The 16,543-nt window shown below is 41.8% G+C and overlaps 7 protein-coding genes across 7 annotated transcripts; 3 read left to right on the forward strand and 4 right to left on the reverse strand.

Annotated features, from left to right (window-relative positions):
- Window positions 1-522: 522 nt before the first annotated feature.
- Window positions 523-4,426, reverse strand: LOC115764935 (endoplasmic reticulum mannosyl-oligosaccharide 1,2-alpha-mannosidase). Its single transcript, XM_030708246.1, has 6 exons — window positions 4,052-4,426; window positions 3,623-3,916; window positions 2,895-3,366; window positions 2,495-2,835; window positions 2,242-2,429; window positions 523-2,178 (listed from the first exon to the last, which is right to left on the reverse strand). Exons 1-6 carry the CDS (start codon window positions 4,160-4,162, stop codon window positions 1,530-1,532), a joined length of 2,055 nt encoding a protein of 684 aa, XP_030564106.1. The 5' UTR covers window positions 4,163-4,426; the 3' UTR covers window positions 523-1,529.
- A 1,251-nt stretch (window positions 4,427-5,677) lies between these two features.
- On the forward strand, window positions 5,678-6,292 carry LOC115764958 (general odorant-binding protein 99a). Its single transcript, XM_030708280.1, has 2 exons — window positions 5,678-5,776; window positions 5,842-6,292. The coding sequence occupies exons 1-2, from the start codon at window positions 5,735-5,737 to the stop codon at window positions 6,253-6,255; spliced, it is 456 nt and encodes a 151-aa protein (XP_030564140.1). The 5' UTR covers window positions 5,678-5,734; the 3' UTR covers window positions 6,256-6,292.
- An 82-nt stretch (window positions 6,293-6,374) lies between these two features.
- Window positions 6,375-9,717, reverse strand: LOC115764957 (head-specific guanylate cyclase). The gene is made up of 5 exons (XM_030708279.1): window positions 9,597-9,717; window positions 8,378-8,680; window positions 8,076-8,316; window positions 6,668-8,013; window positions 6,375-6,610 (listed from the first exon to the last, which is right to left on the reverse strand). The coding sequence occupies exons 2-5, from the start codon at window positions 8,617-8,619 to the stop codon at window positions 6,406-6,408; spliced, it is 2,034 nt and encodes a 677-aa protein (XP_030564139.1). The 5' UTR covers window positions 8,620-8,680; window positions 9,597-9,717; the 3' UTR covers window positions 6,375-6,405.
- A 674-nt stretch (window positions 9,718-10,391) lies between these two features.
- On the forward strand, window positions 10,392-12,180 carry LOC115764928 (lysoplasmalogenase-like protein TMEM86A). The gene is made up of 4 exons (XM_030708238.1): window positions 10,392-10,578; window positions 11,234-11,403; window positions 11,472-11,662; window positions 11,731-12,180. Exons 1-4 carry the CDS (start codon window positions 10,558-10,560, stop codon window positions 12,048-12,050), a joined length of 702 nt encoding a protein of 233 aa, XP_030564098.1. The 5' UTR covers window positions 10,392-10,557; the 3' UTR covers window positions 12,051-12,180.
- Window positions 12,181-12,356: 176 nt separating this feature from the next.
- Window positions 12,357-13,502, forward strand: LOC115765010 (mitotic checkpoint protein BUB3). Its single transcript, XM_030708360.1, has 2 exons — window positions 12,357-12,605; window positions 12,668-13,502. The coding sequence occupies exons 1-2, from the start codon at window positions 12,414-12,416 to the stop codon at window positions 13,454-13,456; spliced, it is 981 nt and encodes a 326-aa protein (XP_030564220.1). The 5' UTR covers window positions 12,357-12,413; the 3' UTR covers window positions 13,457-13,502.
- On the reverse strand, window positions 13,424-15,293 carry LOC115765009 (pickpocket protein 19). The gene is made up of 5 exons (XM_030708359.1): window positions 14,475-15,293; window positions 14,254-14,406; window positions 14,067-14,196; window positions 13,821-14,010; window positions 13,424-13,759 (listed from the first exon to the last, which is right to left on the reverse strand). Exons 1-5 carry the CDS (start codon window positions 15,291-15,293, stop codon window positions 13,507-13,509), a joined length of 1,545 nt encoding a protein of 514 aa, XP_030564219.1. The 3' UTR covers window positions 13,424-13,506.
- Window positions 15,294-15,370: 77 nt separating this feature from the next.
- Window positions 15,371-16,003, reverse strand: LOC115764923 (general odorant-binding protein 99a). Its single transcript, XM_030708229.1, has 2 exons — window positions 15,905-16,003; window positions 15,371-15,844 (listed from the first exon to the last, which is right to left on the reverse strand). Exons 1-2 carry the CDS (start codon window positions 15,941-15,943, stop codon window positions 15,455-15,457), a joined length of 429 nt encoding a protein of 142 aa, XP_030564089.1. The 5' UTR covers window positions 15,944-16,003; the 3' UTR covers window positions 15,371-15,454.
- Window positions 16,004-16,543: the final 540 nt, after the last annotated feature.

The following is a 16,543-nucleotide window of genomic DNA, read 5'->3' on the forward strand; positions in this document are numbered from 1 at the left end:
CTCGTAAGACACGTAGCTTGTAAGTGAATGATTGAGTGGTACCGGTACCATTCAAACTGTATGTATTACTATATCGAGTTTAATTGGTTTAGATCCCGACTTACTCAAGCCCTATTATCTGTATTGATTTATGAAACAGATGCGCACGCAACACTTTCTAGTTGTTAAACAAAGACAAATAATGAAACAATTGTATAAAAATTTATATGTAATAGCTAAAAGTTAAGTTAGTCAAGAAAAATTGCATTCGATAATATAGCTGCCGGTGAAAACAAATGCAAACAGAACTTATCACTCGCTAGGAGCCCAATTCAATTAATTATTAATTAAATTGTATCATTTATAACTTATATACGCATCGTTTCAATTTGTATTCTAAACTAAGCGGTTACTCCAAATCGGCTTCAACAGAACCTCTCCCTAAAACCAAAAAAAAAAAAACAAAAAAAAAAGAAAAACTCAATATCGTATAAAAAATGGTTCAGCTAAATGTGTCTAAATGTAATTTAATGAAACAAAACAAAAAAAAAAAAAAAAAAAAATACAAAGCAAAGATTTTTAATGCAACATTGTGAGTTTTAATTACAGTATCAACTTAAAAGAGAAATCAAGCAAGTTTAATATTTCATAGTTTATTAAGCCCATCCATTCATAGTCGTCATAAACATTAAGTACATAATCGTATTAAAAAAATAAACGCAACAAATAACAAGAAACCGAATTGAAACTGAAACAAAACTTTAACAAACAAACCAAAACCCATAAAAATGCAATCAAATCTAATGCATGTTGTTGGGTGCAAGTGCAAATCGAAGGCAAAAAAAATTGAAAAATACGTATTCATAAGAATAAACAAAATTCAGACAATTTTAAATATGCGTCTTTTATTATCTGACATTTTATAGAGGCGACTTTCTGATTGATTACAATTTTCAGCTCAGTATCTGTGAACAAACATATAATCCTTCACTTCCCCTTATCCAATATTACAATTTTCAATACTATCAATAGACTTTTTATATATTTCTTTATTTTAAAAACAGGCTAAATGTTTAATTTACTAAACAATGCATTGTGCTTGGTTTTACAAATTCAATATCATATTGCAAATTACATACACATGTACTAAGTACCTACCAGTTATATATTGCTATATGTTATATACGATATTATTCCTAATTATAATTATCAACATTGCGGCAGTTAGAGTACTAGAGTTTTGGGTGCAACATGTTTTCGGTACTTATAATTAGTAAATAAATAAATAATAATAATAATAATGTGCTAAAATCAGTACGAATATCATACAAATCATTGACATGCTTTTTTTTTGCATATTTTTGATTCTTATTCATTTTTTGGCCAAGTGAACTTATATATTTTGCATCCAAAGCTTGGCGTTGTATTTGGCATTTGTGCTAAGCTACGACTAAGGGGTACCGCCAAATTTCCACACTTCCTGGGGTTCAACTAACCTTATAAACTATCTTAGTTGGTATTGATGAAGCAATTCGGTTGCGTATTTACAATTAATGTTGGTACACGGGCAGTGGATGACCCTCGGAGTTAAAGACCCATTTTTCTAGGTCTATCTCCTTGCGATTGTCACTAAATAGCAAATAAAAGTATTTTAAAGTTTCGCTCATCCAAAAGCTTTCCATGAGATCGCGCATTCGTGTGTTTAACGTATTTTTCACATTGCCCAGAGACGTGTAGCCGGCAGCTACCTTTGAATGCTTCTCAAAAGCCTGGAAAATTATCCAGCCCATATCCTGATAAGTGCGGTTGCCGGTAAGTGCATAGAAATAATATAGACTCTCAATGAACTCGGGTCGTAGCAAATTGTGAGCATCATTGGGTTTCACATAGATGTCACTGTCATCCTTATCATTTAGCGCAAAGTACGAAATCTCAGCTGCCAATTGAGTGGGCTGTCTAATGTAGGTCTGATAGCAGGTGTCCAACAAATCCTTGGCAAGCAGTAGATGTGAGTCGGGCATGCCATTCTCATGGCCCAGCAAGAGTGTACCAGGCAAATAGCAAGTTAAATGATCCATTTTTGGTTTAAAATCGTGACCATTTATCAGTTCCCCAATATAAACCCAATGCTCTCGTGGCGTGCGTCTCATCAATTGCGTGAGGACGCCATCTATTGCTTGCATATAGTCCAGAATAAGACTAATAAAGATGAATGACGTATATTAATAAATATGCATAGCTTTATCGTTGTTGCTTACTCACTTGTCGTTATCTTTGCGACCTGTTTGCACCCATTGCTTAAGTAAGTACTCATAATAGGAATCTCCACGAGCACCCAGGGAAATGGTTGCATAATTCCTAAAGGTTCCTGTGTTTGCATTGATAAATATTGGCACCAGGCCATGACTTTTATCCAGCGCATGTATTTTATCGTTAACTACGTTTACCACCTACCAGGAAGACAATGTTAACATTAATAAATTTAACTGTAGGCACGTAACTGAATATAACTTACACGCTCAAAAATAGGTACATTAGTGGAGCGGCTGAGATCCCGAAACTCCAACTGTATGGTCGTTACTTCGCTGGTTGAACTATCCGGAGACCATTTTGGCGAATGTGCAGACCTTTCGCCTAGATTTACATCTGAATACGGTATGCCCGATGGCGAAAGAAAACTGGGTAACAAGCGATTGCCCAGTTCAGCCGCTTTGATCAAAAACATCTTGTCGCCGCTCAGATGGTAAGCAGACAGCAGTCCGCCCAGGACACGTATGGTGACCTCGAAGAGATTCACATCACGATTCGTGTGAAAGTGCAGAGAATTTTTGACCCAATCACGTGCCTCATTGAATTCTGCAAAAGAATAAGCAGTTAGTATTAGTAATTCAACAACAAATATGCTTTATGCTTACCATCTTCCAAGCCCATGATGTACATTGTGTCCAGAGAGTCCACAATTGACAACCCCAAACCAAACCACTCGTGTGAGCTTTGGGAAACCGGTTTTAGATTATCATGACCCCAGGCGTAAGTCTTGTAACCAGCCCAAGAGTGCTTAAAAGCCGCTACAACCGCAGTCTGCCGCTCATTGGTAGCGCCATGGAAATGCTGCCCTTTTGCCAACTCTGTTTCCATATTCTGCAGATGCGATTCAATGCTGACACCTGCCAATTTGAAGGGTTGCCGAATAGCCTCCTCTAGCTCTGTGCGAATGTTCAACGGGTCGCTGATAGCCAATGATGACAGCTCTTTACTGGGCTGGTCTATATTGTTCACTATATCGATTCGCCCATTGTTATTATCATTGATAGCGGCCGCCGTTTCCGGAAGATTAACAACTTGTTCCGCGTTATTGCCATCGGCATAGGCCACATTGCTATCCAACTGCAAACAAACACAAATATTCTCTTTAAAATACCGGTTGTCAATAAATCAAAGCACATAATCGTAAAAGTACTGATTGTCATTGTTATCAGCCTCAGCGGAGCTGCTCTTATGATATCTCAAGTGGGCCGCGCCCCTAACATGCTCGGTTGTGTGTATTGGAAAACAAAAGTTCATTTATTGATAAAAAGCTTTCACAGCTGATAAAGTACTTAAAAACATAATTGCTTAACTGATATCAGACTTGTTGACCTACCTTGTCTTTTGCCGGCTTTATTTTAATCAGGCGGCTCCCATCTGTCATTGGAGACGCCACAGCGGCAGGAATATCATCGTATAATTTGTTGTCCTTGTCGAGATTAGGATGGTGATGCGGATTCTGTAACGTATTTTCACGTCGTATATGAAAAGGTGCTGCTCCGGGCTTTAGATGCACATCCTTTATATTTATTAGCTGATCACCGGGCAAAAAGAGTAACGCGGTAAAGAGAAATGCTGTGATGGCCATTATAATGAGATTACGTTGACAACGGGGCAATTGATTCCATGACTGCAATTTTAAGTAAAGCAAAACAAATTAATATGAGACACGTAATCTATAATACCTAGTGATTGGCAATTAACTTGTCTAAATTATTTATCTAATACATGCCTATTTTTGGAATATATACGTGTTCAAACTTACCCGTCGCAAACTTTTGCGGGAAAGGTTACCCTCATCGCCTCCAGCGCCACATGTTATGCTCGCTATGGATGTTGAGGATAGTGTTAGGGCAACGTGGTCGGTTTTTGTCATTTTCGTGTGGCTTCTTATACCCTATCTTTCAGTATTGCAACTGTGTGTTTTTTATGGGATGAGACAAAAGATGGATCCACATTTGCACTCGCTTCGAATGGAAAAAATCGATGTGCGCTAGCTTAAACAGCGGTTCGCTGTCATAAACTCAACTGTCAAACCAGCACTAACAATGATTTCTTCACATTGCTAACTTTAGGGTAACAGTTAACGAAATGTATACCTAACAACTATTTGCGTTTCCACGGGTCTTTTCCTGTCGAAAATTTCTTATTATGGGACTATTCTCTTTTTACCCAACACTGTTATCTGCAATTACAGCTGTGGCCACCCAAAAAAATGAGCATCTGTTAAACTGTTATGTTACAGTGCGCACAGATTTGTTTTTTGAAAGTGGCCGTTATATATTTATCTGTTTAGAAAAGAAACGAAAAATTCAGAGGTGCAAACAGTCTTAACAAAACTCTTCTTTAAGATGGATTCATTTTTGAGCTAAAAAGGGAAATTTAACCTTATAACTGATATTTTGCTCAAAATTTCTCTAATAAACGATAACGAGCAATGGCTGAACAGCTGTTGCTTAACATTACCCATCGAATGTGTTGGGCTTGCATTTCCTATCGAAATTATAATTATGGTGAACATCTAATTTTGGGCGGCAAATTATCGACTATGTTGAGATTCAAGGTTATAACGCTAATATTTTATAGGATTAGATTGTACATAATTAGGCGGTTAATTAAACCCCAGCTCAATATTGACGATTATTAGAGAAAATTTTCAAAATAATCGGTATTAATATAAAACTAAAAAATTAGTTAACAATGTTAAGATAGTTATGGATGTCATGCACAAGCAAAATAATAAAAGTAAACAAAAAGAATCATTTATAAATGTTATAAGAAAGCTTGATCGAAATAACTTGAATTTTCTTTGTGCGCGTAATTAACAAACTGTGTATGCCTTATTGCATTACAATAGTGTAAGGTAGCAATAGTATTATGTTGATTTAAATACTAAACATGTCTTTTAAAAACAACAACAAGTATCAGTTGTTTGTAAAGACATTCATACATACATCTCTGTGGGGTTGATTAGCTGGCAAGGGCGAGGTCAGTCCGGAATTTGTGATTATAAGGGGGTCTATCAAACACTAGTCGCTGATGTAGAACGGACTGGAATAGGCCACTAATGGTTTGCTGATAATACGCGCATAGTATATATTCTTATTGTTTACTGATAAAATTCCCAAATGGAACATAAGCTTTAAACAACTAATGTTCTTAAGTTATTGATCCCGTTGCATGCCGCAATGTTAAAACTGTGGAACAAACTTATCAACTATTGGAAATGCAAAAAAATAAACTACATTTAAGTGCTTTCAGATGTTTTTGAAAAAAATGTGTAGTTACGGTCTGGCTGTATTGCTTATCGCTGAACTCTTGACACATTTCAAGCTGTCGAACATAAAATCTGGACTATGCGCTGCGACGAGAAACAGCTATAAATATAGGCAACACAACCGTAGACCATTCAGTTTTAATCATTTTCTGCGACTTGAAAGTATTGAACATGTTGAAGTATCTGATCGTTTGCCTGGCGCTTTGCACATTGGTCAGTAAGGAGTGGCAATAGATCTAATTGCAGCTATTATATATTTTATATTTTCGCAAACACAGGCTTATGCTGATGGAGAATGGGTGCCCAAAACTGGTGATCAAATCAAAGAGATTCGCGCTGAATGCCTGAAGGCGCATCCGCTGAATGCCGACCAAATCAACAAGCTGAAGCAGTTGGAGTTCCCAGACGAGTCCGAGGTTCGCCAGTATCTGTTATGCACTGCCACAAAGCTGGATATCTTCTGCACACACCAAGGCTACCATGCGGATCGTCTAGCCAAACAGTTCAAGATGAATCTCACCGAGGAGGATGCGCTGCAAATTGCACAGAGCTGTACTGACAGCAATGTGGAGAAAAGCCCAGCGGACGTGTGGGCATTCCGCGGGCACAAGTGCTTGATGGCCAGCAAGATCGGCGAAAGAGTGAAGGACTTCATCAAGGCCAAGCAGGCAGAGGCAGCGGCAAAGGCTTAAGTTCAATAAATGTGTCTTTTGTGCTTGAACGCAAACATTGACGGAAAGTTTATTTATTGTTAAAGGCTATGCAAGAGTGCAACAAAATTAGGCTACATGTGCATTGAACTATGTTTAAGTGGCTACTGAGCAATTGATTCTCTAAGATGCTTAGGCATCGCCGCCCTCGGATATGGTCTTCATAGCAGCATTAATATGCTCGTCTAGCGGCAGGCTGCTGTCCAGCGCCGGGTTGCGAAAGCCCTCCAGGAAATAGCAGGTGCCATTACCATTCGAATTGGGAAACTCCTTTGGTAGGAAGGAAGGATCGCGTGGCTGGAGATCAAAGGCAAAGCCTTCGTGTTTGGTTAGCCAACTGAAAGATTAGTTAACAAATTAATGGTTTTTCCAATCTGCTCGAACAAAAGCTTACTCTTTGGTTGTGGGGCTCACATTAATCTTCAATGCCTCGCTGCCCGACTCGAACTTGTTCGCAATGGTTACGTTGTGTCCAAACAAACAGTATCTGGGCATTTTGCGACCCACTACGCCTGCGAGCACCGTGCCAGTGTGCAGGCCGATCCGCATTTTGATTTGCTCACCATCGTGTGTTATGTGCTTGGAGCAAGCGCTAAGCATCTTCAGCGCCATCCAGGCCACCTTGTGAGCATCGTAGATGGAGGCCCGATGCAATCCGCTGGCCACACAATACGCGTCTCCAATGGTTTCCACCTTGTACACGTCAAAGAAGTCGCAGAATTCATCGAAGTCCTTATACAAGCCTTCTAGCATGCTGATGACCATAAATGGTGTGGCCCGGGAGCAAATACTGGTAAAGCCAACAATATCGCTGAAAAGTATAGTCACATCCGGATAGGTCTTGGCATCTATTGAAGAGCCCAGCCATAATTTCTCAGCAATCTCAGCCGGAAAGATCAAATGCAAGAGGCTGACGTTCTTCTTACGTTCCTTGGTCACCGCCGAGTTCGCCTCCTCAATGCTGCTCTTCAACTTATCCATGCGACGACGTAGGCCATCCTGAGCACGTGCCTGCTCACCTACTAATATCACCTCACGCGTAGCATCGTGCAAGGGAATGTCAGAGATGAAAAGTCCGTTACAGGTAAGACCGTCCAAACCATCCAAAAAGGGCGAGCCAATGAACAGCAGTGAATTCGATTCCGGGCAGTGCACCATTTGACCCTTAATCTCCAAGCCAATGGCGGGAAAGTCTGATACTCCCGGAGGGCTGTTGAGACCAATTAGAAAGGGCGTGTAGGTGCGTCGCACAATATCTCGAAATTTCATGGTCAAGCCCTTGGGGCGCTTAAAATCAAAGTAGGTGTTGGCCTGACAGCCAAAGTCAGCCAAATACGGCTTATAGAGCTTGCTAAATCCGCGCCCCAGCTGCACCAGCTCCAGTTGTTCGTTAATGATGAAATGCCAGGGGAACATCTTGCAGAAGCTGGCCGAATTCATTTGTAGATCCGAAGCATTGGCCGAGTTGCTGCGCTGCACTGTCTCATGCGGTTTCGTAGCCACGTCCGGTCGACTCATTTGTAGTGTCTGGGAGCTGTCTTTGACTAGAGAGAACAAGTAACGGTAGCGACGTGCATCACCCTCCACTGGTTCAATTTTAATATTCACATCCACCTTGTACAGCATGCGAGTAAGTGCCTTGAGGGACCCAAGCAGCAGCCATGCTATCACCGGACGCTCCGAGGTGAAGATTAACTCACCGTCCCCCGCACATACAAAGCCCGTATCGGTGACGTCAGCCTGGATAGGTACGGAATAGGATTGAGGAAGTTTCAAGTCATCTTATTGCAATATTTACTAACCTCCTGCAACTTCAGTACATCGTATACCCCGTCCAGCGAGCCCAAAAACTCTTGGAGATCGGTGCCCAGGCAGCGAAAGGCTCGCTCGATAATGCCAGTGCAGCAGCACGTGATCAGCTCCTCGCCCAGCAGCACAAGAATTTCACTAGCACTGGCCTCGTCCATCTTCAAGAGCAACTCTTGTATATCTGCCAGATAATCGTAGTTGGCGCAGCTCTTAAAGAACTTGGGATCCATTTTACTGAGGGTTAAGGGTTTGCACTAAGCTTAAAAGTAAAGTTGCCGATTGTTTTGCTACTTACAGCTTATGAATGTTGGGCCAGCTCTGGCGATATTTGGCCACCAGTGAGGTGACAGCTGTATTGAGATCCTCATTGGATGGCGCTGTCAGCAGCTGTATGGCCATCTGCAGATGGGTCAGAGTCAAGGCGTCACCTGCGAGAGACAGCTCCTCATCTTCTAAATTCCAATGAGCGCCCGGCTCCACAGTGACCGATGGTTGGCGTGCCAGTGAGTCGGCGCGACGAAAGAAAGGACACGCCATACTGCGTGCGACTACTACTGATAGATATCTCTGAATATGATGAATTGAGTGTCGGTCAAACCTGTTTGAAGTATTAATAGTTCGATTTTAATTAGCTATGATCAGGACCTTCTAATGTTATTGAAAGTATGTCACCACAACTTGTAGGTCTAGACATATTATTTTGTATAAGTATATCTATGTGTCCACACAGAGTTCATCATATCAGCCTGTTCATGATGTCAGCGTTGAATTATGTGAAAAAGCTGCTCAAGTTCAGCGTGCACTTAGGTATGTGTGTACATATGTGCAGCCGCATGTCTGCCTTTTGTTGTCTTTGTACGTGTGCCACCCACTGGCCCAGAAAACCGTGGCTTCTATTCATCCCTCCTAATGCGCTGGTCGTGCAGCCGTCTTGAGTGGCTGCAGGATTTCCCTTCACACTGACTGTTCTTGTCTCGTCTACGTTTCTAGAGGTCGATTGTGAATATAATCAGCGTGTGCCAAGGCTCACACTTACTTTCATTATGGGAACCTCATTAAAATGCAATTTTTGTTTAATTTATTACATTTAATTGCATATGTATGGGCCGGATGTCTGGTATAATTTGTGCCGCCCACTTCACCACCCTACGCTTTTATTTATTGCAGCAAGTACAAATACACACACATTAAATGAAATCTACTTCGCAGGAGAAGCTATAAATTTCAAATAAAAAGGACGTGAAAAGTTATTAAAAACTCACTAGAACCATGTTTAGCACTAAATATTAGGAATCATTGCATACTTCTTTTTTAGTGTTAGTACTTTAATTGCATACTTTGAAGGGGCGCAAGCCTAACTAAAAAATAATTAGGATACCGAAAATACAGTTTTACCCATCTGAGTATTTAAAATGTGTCCAGTATGCAGGACACCCCATTTCAATGGATACACAATTTTCCGAGCACTGGGCAACAACTCTTGCGTTGGCTCTAATGATTGTTTTGTGCCTTACCTGCTGTGCTTGATAAGCTAGTTTAAATGTGTTCACAATTTTTATGTAATTTGCAATAATTTTATCTATGTTGTTTTTGAGTTTTGTTAAAATTTTCCGAAACAACCTCAGAGTTTTTCGCTCGCCTGAAAAATGCCAAAACTTAATACAGAATAAGCTTCGGCCCAAACTACACAGAAAAAGCTTGTGCCAACGTTTACTGGAGCTTTAAGCTTGTCTAGTGCAGTGAAAGTGTGCAGAAATTGTTGCATTGTTTTGAAATTGTTATCAGCTAGGGTGTGAGTGAGAGGGACAGCACGCTACCGCTACCGCAAGCAAGTTTGACTTAAGTGACTTTGCGCATGACTTTTTCTAACTGTGAATTTTGCTATTGGTGAAGCTTTATTTGCGGCTCATATGCCGCGCGCTGTAGCGCACTTTTCGACTAATTAACCTGTTGCGTGAGCAAAAAGCACATACGCTGTTATATTTTTGCCCAGCTCTCTCTGCCGTGCATACTCAGTCTTTCTCTCTCTCTCTTTTATTCGTTGGCTGGCTTGCCTTTGACGCTTTTTCGCTCTGCAGCGGTTCATGAAATTTGAGGTGGACAGCAATAACAATTAGCTTGCCTACAGTTGTTTGTGTATCTGGCAGAATGCTGCTTATGCTGCACGTGGCCTACCGGCGCTCACAGCGCGTACTCTCTGCATTCGTACTCACACACAGAGCGGCGGGCGAACGCAATCAATGTCGGAGCCGGACTAGCGTCCAGCAAGCGACGCAGCCAACGGGAAAATTATACGCTTTGATTCAGTATATTGACGTTGGTCAAAACTGCGCAACGTGTTTGCCTGTGCCGGTTGAGCTATTGTTTTTGGGGGGCATAACTGTTTCATCGTGCGAATCGTCACCTTGCTTGAGTGTTTGCAATAATATTTACTTCTGTGGAAGCACGGTAGAACTGACGGGCTGAGCGCCAATTATGAGATACACAATGCAGTTCGTAAGTAATTGCAGCAGTCAATTTTAATTTTAAATTAGAAGTCGGCTGTCTGTTCAACATATGTACATCCATACATACATGCACACTAATACAGAGCAATGCGATATTCTGGCGCTGGAATTGCATTGCTTTGCTTGCCTTTCTGCTCGCTCCATTAGCCGTGCTGCTAATTTAGTTTATTTTTATGTATACGGTAAATTTACGTTTTTTTTGCGTGAGTGTGTGTGTGTGTGTGTGTGCGTGCGTGAGCGTATTTGTGAGCTCGACACCTTGTGCACAGTGGATGCTTTATCTAACGGCAAAAAAAAGTAAAAAAGAATGTGGAGCTTCTGTCCTTGACCTTGCCTCTACATCTCTTGTGCTCTGCGACGCTCTCCCTGTTCCTCTCCCTCTCTATGCCTAGCTCTGAGTGTGTTGCTATTGAAAGCTCACACATAGAAAGTAAAAGTTTTTTTCATTTGCAAACATTATATTATGCAAATTTATAACATGAATGCTGCTAACCTATTAATCTAATCGCCTATAATAGTGCTACCAAATTGGTAGTGGCAATTGTACAAGGCTTATCGCTTCTTGCATATTTTTGGCCGCACAAGTGTTTGAGTGCTGATTAACGGTAATCGACTAATCTTTTTGTTTAATACTTATCTTAAAGGCCAGAGTTCAAGCCCTGAAGCTAACACCGTTTTTTATAAGTTTGGCGCTTTATTTTTCGCTGGTGCGTAAAGATCCAGAGGGGGAAGTATGGACAACTGTGCTGAAGTGCTTGCCCATTGTGGCATTGATGTTTTATGTTTTGGCCAAAGGATTTTCGCTCAATAAGCAGTAAGCTTGCACTTATCTTGCTTTGTATTATATAGTTTTTTTTTATTGTAATTCTTTGTAAATTTAAGCTTCCGCCGTTCTCAATTGATTTTACTCGGCTTAGTGTTTTCCTGCGGCGGTGATGCCTTGCTCAATGTTAATTTATTTCCCTTTGGCATGGTCTCCTTTGGCGTGGCGCATATCTTCTACATTAGCGCTTTCGGCTGGCATCCACTCAAGTGGGTTATTGGAGTATGTCTTTATGTGCCGGTAACAGTTTGTAAGCACATATTCTGAAAGTAATCACTTTTCAATTTTTTTCATAATTATTATATTTGTGCATTGCAGTTGTCATCTTAGTGCACAAGCACTTGGATGAGATACTAATAGTCGGCGTGCCCATTTATTGTGTGCTAATTACCACCATGTTGTGGCGCTCCTTGGCTCGGGCTGTGGAGGTAAAAAGGTTCCTGGCAATCTTCTGTGCTGTCGGCGCTGTTCTGTTTGTTATATCCGATGCGCTTATTGCCGTGACCATGTTCCTGAGCGTACAACTGCCATCACCACGGCTGCAAATTATGATAACCTATTATGCTGCCCAGTTTGCCATTGCGTTGAGCACTGCCGATGATGGACCATCGCCGCCCTGTAGGAATAAAAACAAATAATGCAGCTAATTGCTCAATTAATGTCCATAACGCAACCACCAAAATATGTACTTCCAAAATATTAGTGTAATAGTGTAAAATTAATGCCATTTAGTTGTGATAGTAAATGTTCGTTGGAAATAAATACCCATTTAAAAACGGTTTCGAATTTAACAGACTCGTTTTTGTTGTACGCAGCACAGTTTCATAGCTATCAGTGTTTTGTAGCACTTCACTTAACGAGCTGCCTGCGACTAAATAGGGTGACCATTTTACGTGTTTATTTTGGCGTTTTCTGGCACTTTTTATTACCGCTTTTTCCAAGCGACCGGGAATTGTAATTTGTTATTTGTTAAAATTGATTAAACCAAACAAAAATTGAAAATGGGCCCTTCAGAGTTTAAATTAAACAATCCGCCCGAGGACCTAATATCGGCAGTGAAATTCGGTTCCAAGTCGAATCAGTATATGGCAGCTTCATCGTGGGACGGGACGCTTCGCTTCTACGATGTGGCGGCAAACTCAATGCGCCAAAAATTTGTACAGGATGCGCCTATATTGGATTGCGCCTTCATGGTTTGTCATACATATATATATATACCCAAACACACAGCGCTAACATATTATTTTCGTAACAGAATATTGTGCACGTGGTGAGTGGTGGACTGGATAATCAACTGCGTATGTACGATGTGAATACACAAGCTGAAACTCTGGTAGGTGCCCACGATGAACCTATACGCTGCGTGGAGCATGCCGAATATGTCAATGGCATACTGACCGGCAGCTGGGACAAGACAGTCAAGCTGTGGGACATGCGCGAGAAGCGCTGTGTGGGCTCCTTTGAACAGAACAATGGCAAGGTTTACTCCATGTCCGTCATTGACGAGAAAATTGTGGTGGCCACATCTGATCGCAAGGTATTAATTTGGGACCTGCGAAAGACGGATAGTTACATTATGAAGCGCGAATCGTCGCTGAAGTATCAAACGCGCTGTATTCGCTTGTTCCCCAACAAGGAAGGCTATGTGATGTCCTCCATTGAAGGCCGTGTGGCCGTTGAATACCTTGACCATGATCCTGAAGTACAGCGCCGGAAATTTGCATTTAAATGCCATCGCAACAGAGATCATAACATTGAGCAGATATATCCGGTTAACGCAGTCAGTTTTCATAACATTTATCACACATTCGCAACTGGAGGCTCCGATTGCATTGTCAACATTTGGGATGGTTTCAATAAGAAGCGTCTGTGCCAGTTCCACGAGTACGACACGTCTATATCATCGCTTAACTTCAGTGCCGATGGAAGTGCACTCGCCATTGGCTGTTCCTACTTGGACCAGTTCACAGAGACGCCAGCCACAGTGCCAAATCCGGCTATTTATATACGTTACCCGACTGACCAGGAAACAAAGCAGAAATAAATGCGCTTCCTTTTTATTGACTATTAATCTAATGATGAAATACATTTTGCTTATATCTTTGATTTTAACGTAACGAATACATCCTTAAGCAGCGACCACAAAAGTTGGCCAACAGCGTAGCCCAGCTCGGCAAAGCTCAGTGCCGAGGCGCCCACATAAAGACCCAGAATGCCACCAAAACCAGCGACCCAATCATGGAAGGTGTACTTCAATTTAGTTTCTATTTTCATTAACACACGCTGGGTGTAATGTATATCTGCTCTGATGCGTCTTGGTGGCAGTGTGTCATTTGTTGTATTGGAGCTGTGGTGTTGAATAGGCGAGGAATTAGGCTTAAATGAGCTAGCAGTGGACTCCAACTTACTTAATCAATTGGCGCACATTCAGATATGTTTGGTACACCTGTGTGTTGCAGCTATCTGGGCACGTGCAAAACTGACCACGACGGGAATCATTAATATACTTTTCCTGGCCACGCGTCTTCACGTAGCCAAAGACGTCGGTGTGACGAGAAAGGCATGGAAAGTCCAGCACGTTGCACTCGCGAGTATCATCTGGAAGGAAGTTCTGTCCTTATATCAACTTTGTTTTAAAACAATCTTTAACTAACCAATGGCTGGTAAGTGTATAGGCAAGGTGCACTTGCAATGGTGGTGCACGGACCACTGAAGGCAGGTGGCAATGCAGTTGGCACGGCTGTAGGGCAGACTTGTATACGGAAAGTAGGGATGACGCTCGTTCTATAATCAAATTGTAAGTAAATTATTTTTTTGGCTTGTGTTGATTTGTGCACATACATGAAAATAGCAGCGCCGCTTGGCGGGATCCATTTCGTAAGTGTTTGTGGACGTTTGTATAACCACCGGATCTAAGGACAAGAAGTTTTCAGTGTTTGAATAAAGATGGTAGACCATGCTGTGTGACCACTGCCTGGGCTCCTTGATCATTAGCTAAAATACAAAAGATGATTATTAATGCAACTTGTGCGATATTTTAAATGGCTAAATTGTCAACCCACATTCATAGAAAAGGGCACCTGAGTTCCCGCCCGCAAATAGGAGTCGTTCATGCGCAGCATGAACTGTAGTCCGGAGCCTTCACCGGCAGTGCTAAGTTTGTAGGGATAAAAGTCATTTATAAGCCTCTTCTTGCGTGAGTCTTCCGAAATCAGGGAGTTGAATACCAAGCACAAACCCTTTTCAGTGCGCTCCTGCACAAACAACTGGCAGCAGTCGTAGTGGGTTTCATCGAAGACACACGAGTTCGGCACAAAGAGCTCGTCGCAGCGGTATGCCAAGTAACTGGCTAGCTTGGAGAGGCTCAGTTGGGCGAGCGAAGACAAGTTTCGCTCAGCTAGCGCGCCAAGTGTCTGAAACTCACCAAAGGTAAGCTGCTCCATGCCAATGAGCAGCTGCTGAAAGGACTCGCGCACATATGGATCAGCATTTCTGGGCAGAAAACGGTCCGCAGCCGTTGAGGCGCGCAACCAGTTAACATGATTCCAGGGACAAATAGCAACAGCCGGGAACTCTACATTATATACCGGTAACTGTGTCGTTTCCACTACGCTTACCAGCTGCTGCTCATTGTGTTGGTGCTGCAATATGGAGAACATGCTAAGGAAGCTTATCGTACCCAACAGCACAATAATAAACCAAAAGCAGCGCACACTACGATGCTGCTCCAAAAAGGCATTCTGCATGCCGTGAATTGTCGAGTGAGCAAAAGAGCGACGCAACATGCTCTCATATTTCTTCCGCAGTGGATGAGATTTAAAGTGGAGCAGACCCGCCTTTGATTTGGGTCGCGGCGCTACAAGCTCCTTAGAGTACAACATGGCAACTGAGAAGTGTTCGATGAAGCGCTGACAGCTTTATTCTGGTCAATAACGGTTGTGTAGGAGTGACTAAGGAGTACGCTATATATGTCAATTATAGTTTTATTAACGAAATTAGAAAATTGATGGTTAGTTAGAAGCTTAATGTACTTAGTTGTAACTTAGGATTTGGGGGCCAGGCTCTGCTGCACCAGCTGCAAATGATTTTTTAGAAGACAGTCGGCACCGCGCCATGCCCATTCGCAGGCATTCGAACCCTGCTCGTTCTTATCCAAACAGGCGGCTATCTTGCCATGCAGCTCATCGTCGTGGTTCGCATCGCCGCGTGACAGCTGCGTATGAATGTTTTCTACATTAAAGCCGGATTGGACATCGAAGAGACCGAATTTGGTGAACACGCATTTCAGATAACACTGTGTCTTGGAATCGTTGGGATACACCCATTTCTGATATTGCTCGACGAGCTCAGTTGGCACATCCAGTTCCTTGACGCACTCCGCGCGGTAGCTCAGCATATTATCTTTATTCTTGAGGACATACTCGGCTGAGGCCTAAAAAACAGAAGATTGCTTAAAACTTGCATGGGTAAATCAGTTGTCCAAAGTACTCACCAAGCTGAACAGCATACAGGCGGCAACGAGAAATTTCATTTTGATTCTTTTTGTGCGTGGCTCAACGATCAAACTTGGACTGTGCACAGTTGACGGGCGGAACAACCATTTATACCCGTCTGCTATGATTGTACTCGTTAGGGTTTCGCTACCTACTGTTAAATGACAAGGGAGATTTTTTTTAACGGCAATGCGACATTTAAATATCCTCATTTTTAATTGGTAAGCTAAGATTTTAGTTTATGGTTGTTTTGGAAATGTCAAATAAAATCTATGGACAGTTGCTCTATTATACCCTGCACCTATATTTAAATGGGTATAATGAATCCGTTTAAGCGACAGAAGAAACTATCGCTCACCATATAAATTATATATGTTCAAAGCTGGTATCCATATCATATACACAGATGGAGATGGTCCATCTTTCTTCACGAAAGCGACGATCTCGGAGACTATAAGACTGTATAGGCTTACTTGTTCATCTTTCTATATAAAACGTCTTGTCCTGACTAACAGATTGGTGATGAATGCACACCCAAACTGTAAGAACTTGGAACCTGAAAATAGAATTAAGTTAACAAATTCCACCCGGAGGTGTGCAAAAAGTGGTGTATGCAACTGCTCTGCCTTTTCGACCTC

Source organism: Drosophila novamexicana, unplaced genomic scaffold, assembly GCF_003285875.2.
Source record: "Drosophila novamexicana strain 15010-1031.04,08,12 unplaced genomic scaffold, DnovRS2.1 tig00000877-arrow-arrow-pilon, whole genome shotgun sequence".
Classification (NCBI taxonomy): domain Eukaryota; kingdom Metazoa; phylum Arthropoda; class Insecta; order Diptera; family Drosophilidae; genus Drosophila; species Drosophila novamexicana.

Coding starts and splice junctions, on each gene's coding strand:
- LOC115764935 (XM_030708246.1), bottom strand. CDS start 4,162: ATGACAAAAACCGACCACGTTGCCCTAACACTATCCTCAACATCCATA. Junction 3,917..4,051: donor CCCGCAAAAGTTTGCGACGG/GTAAGTTTGAAC, acceptor TTAAAATTGCAG/TCATGGAATCAATTGCCCCG. Junction 2,836..2,894: donor CATCATGGGCTTGGAAGATG/GTAAGCATAAAG, acceptor ATTCTTTTGCAG/AATTCAATGAGGCACGTGAT.
- LOC115764958 (XM_030708280.1), top strand. CDS start 5,735: ATGTTGAAGTATCTGATCGTTTGCCTGGCGCTTTGCACATTG. Junction 5,777..5,841: donor GCCTGGCGCTTTGCACATTG/GTCAGTAAGGAG, acceptor TCGCAAACACAG/GCTTATGCTGATGGAGAATG.
- LOC115764957 (XM_030708279.1), bottom strand. CDS start 8,619: ATGGCGTGTCCTTTCTTTCGTCGCGCCGACTCACTGGCACGCCAACCA. Junction 8,014..8,075: donor ATGTACTGAAGTTGCAGGAG/GTTAGTAAATAT, acceptor GTACCTATCCAG/GCTGACGTCACCGATACGGG. Junction 6,611..6,667: donor GTGAGCCCCACAACCAAAGA/GTAAGCTTTTGT, acceptor CTAATCTTTCAG/TTGGCTAACCAAACACGAAG.
- LOC115764928 (XM_030708238.1), top strand. CDS start 10,558: ATGAGATACACAATGCAGTTC. Junction 10,579..11,233: donor TGAGATACACAATGCAGTTC/GTAAGTAATTGC, acceptor CTTATCTTAAAG/GCCAGAGTTCAAGCCCTGAA. Junction 11,663..11,730: donor TTATGTGCCGGTAACAGTTT/GTAAGCACATAT, acceptor TGTGCATTGCAG/TTGTCATCTTAGTGCACAAG.
- LOC115765010 (XM_030708360.1), top strand. CDS start 12,414: ATGGGCCCTTCAGAGTTTAAATTAAACAATCCGCCCGAGGACCTAATA. Junction 12,606..12,667: donor TATTGGATTGCGCCTTCATG/GTTTGTCATACA, acceptor TTTTCGTAACAG/AATATTGTGCACGTGGTGAG.
- LOC115765009 (XM_030708359.1), bottom strand. CDS start 15,293: ATGTTGTACTCTAAGGAGCTTGTAGCGCCGCGACCCAAATCAAAGGCG. Junction 14,407..14,474: donor AGGTGCCCTTTTCTATGAAT/GTGGGTTGACAA, acceptor TTTGTATTTTAG/CTAATGATCAAGGAGCCCAG. Junction 13,760..13,820: donor AATGTGCGCCAATTGATTAA/GTAAGTTGGAGT, acceptor TCAACACCACAG/CTCCAATACAACAAATGACA.
- LOC115764923 (XM_030708229.1), bottom strand. CDS start 15,943: ATGAAATTTCTCGTTGCCGCCTGTATGCTGTTCAGCTTG. Junction 15,845..15,904: donor CCTGTATGCTGTTCAGCTTG/GTGAGTACTTTG, acceptor TCTGTTTTTTAG/GCCTCAGCCGAGTATGTCCT.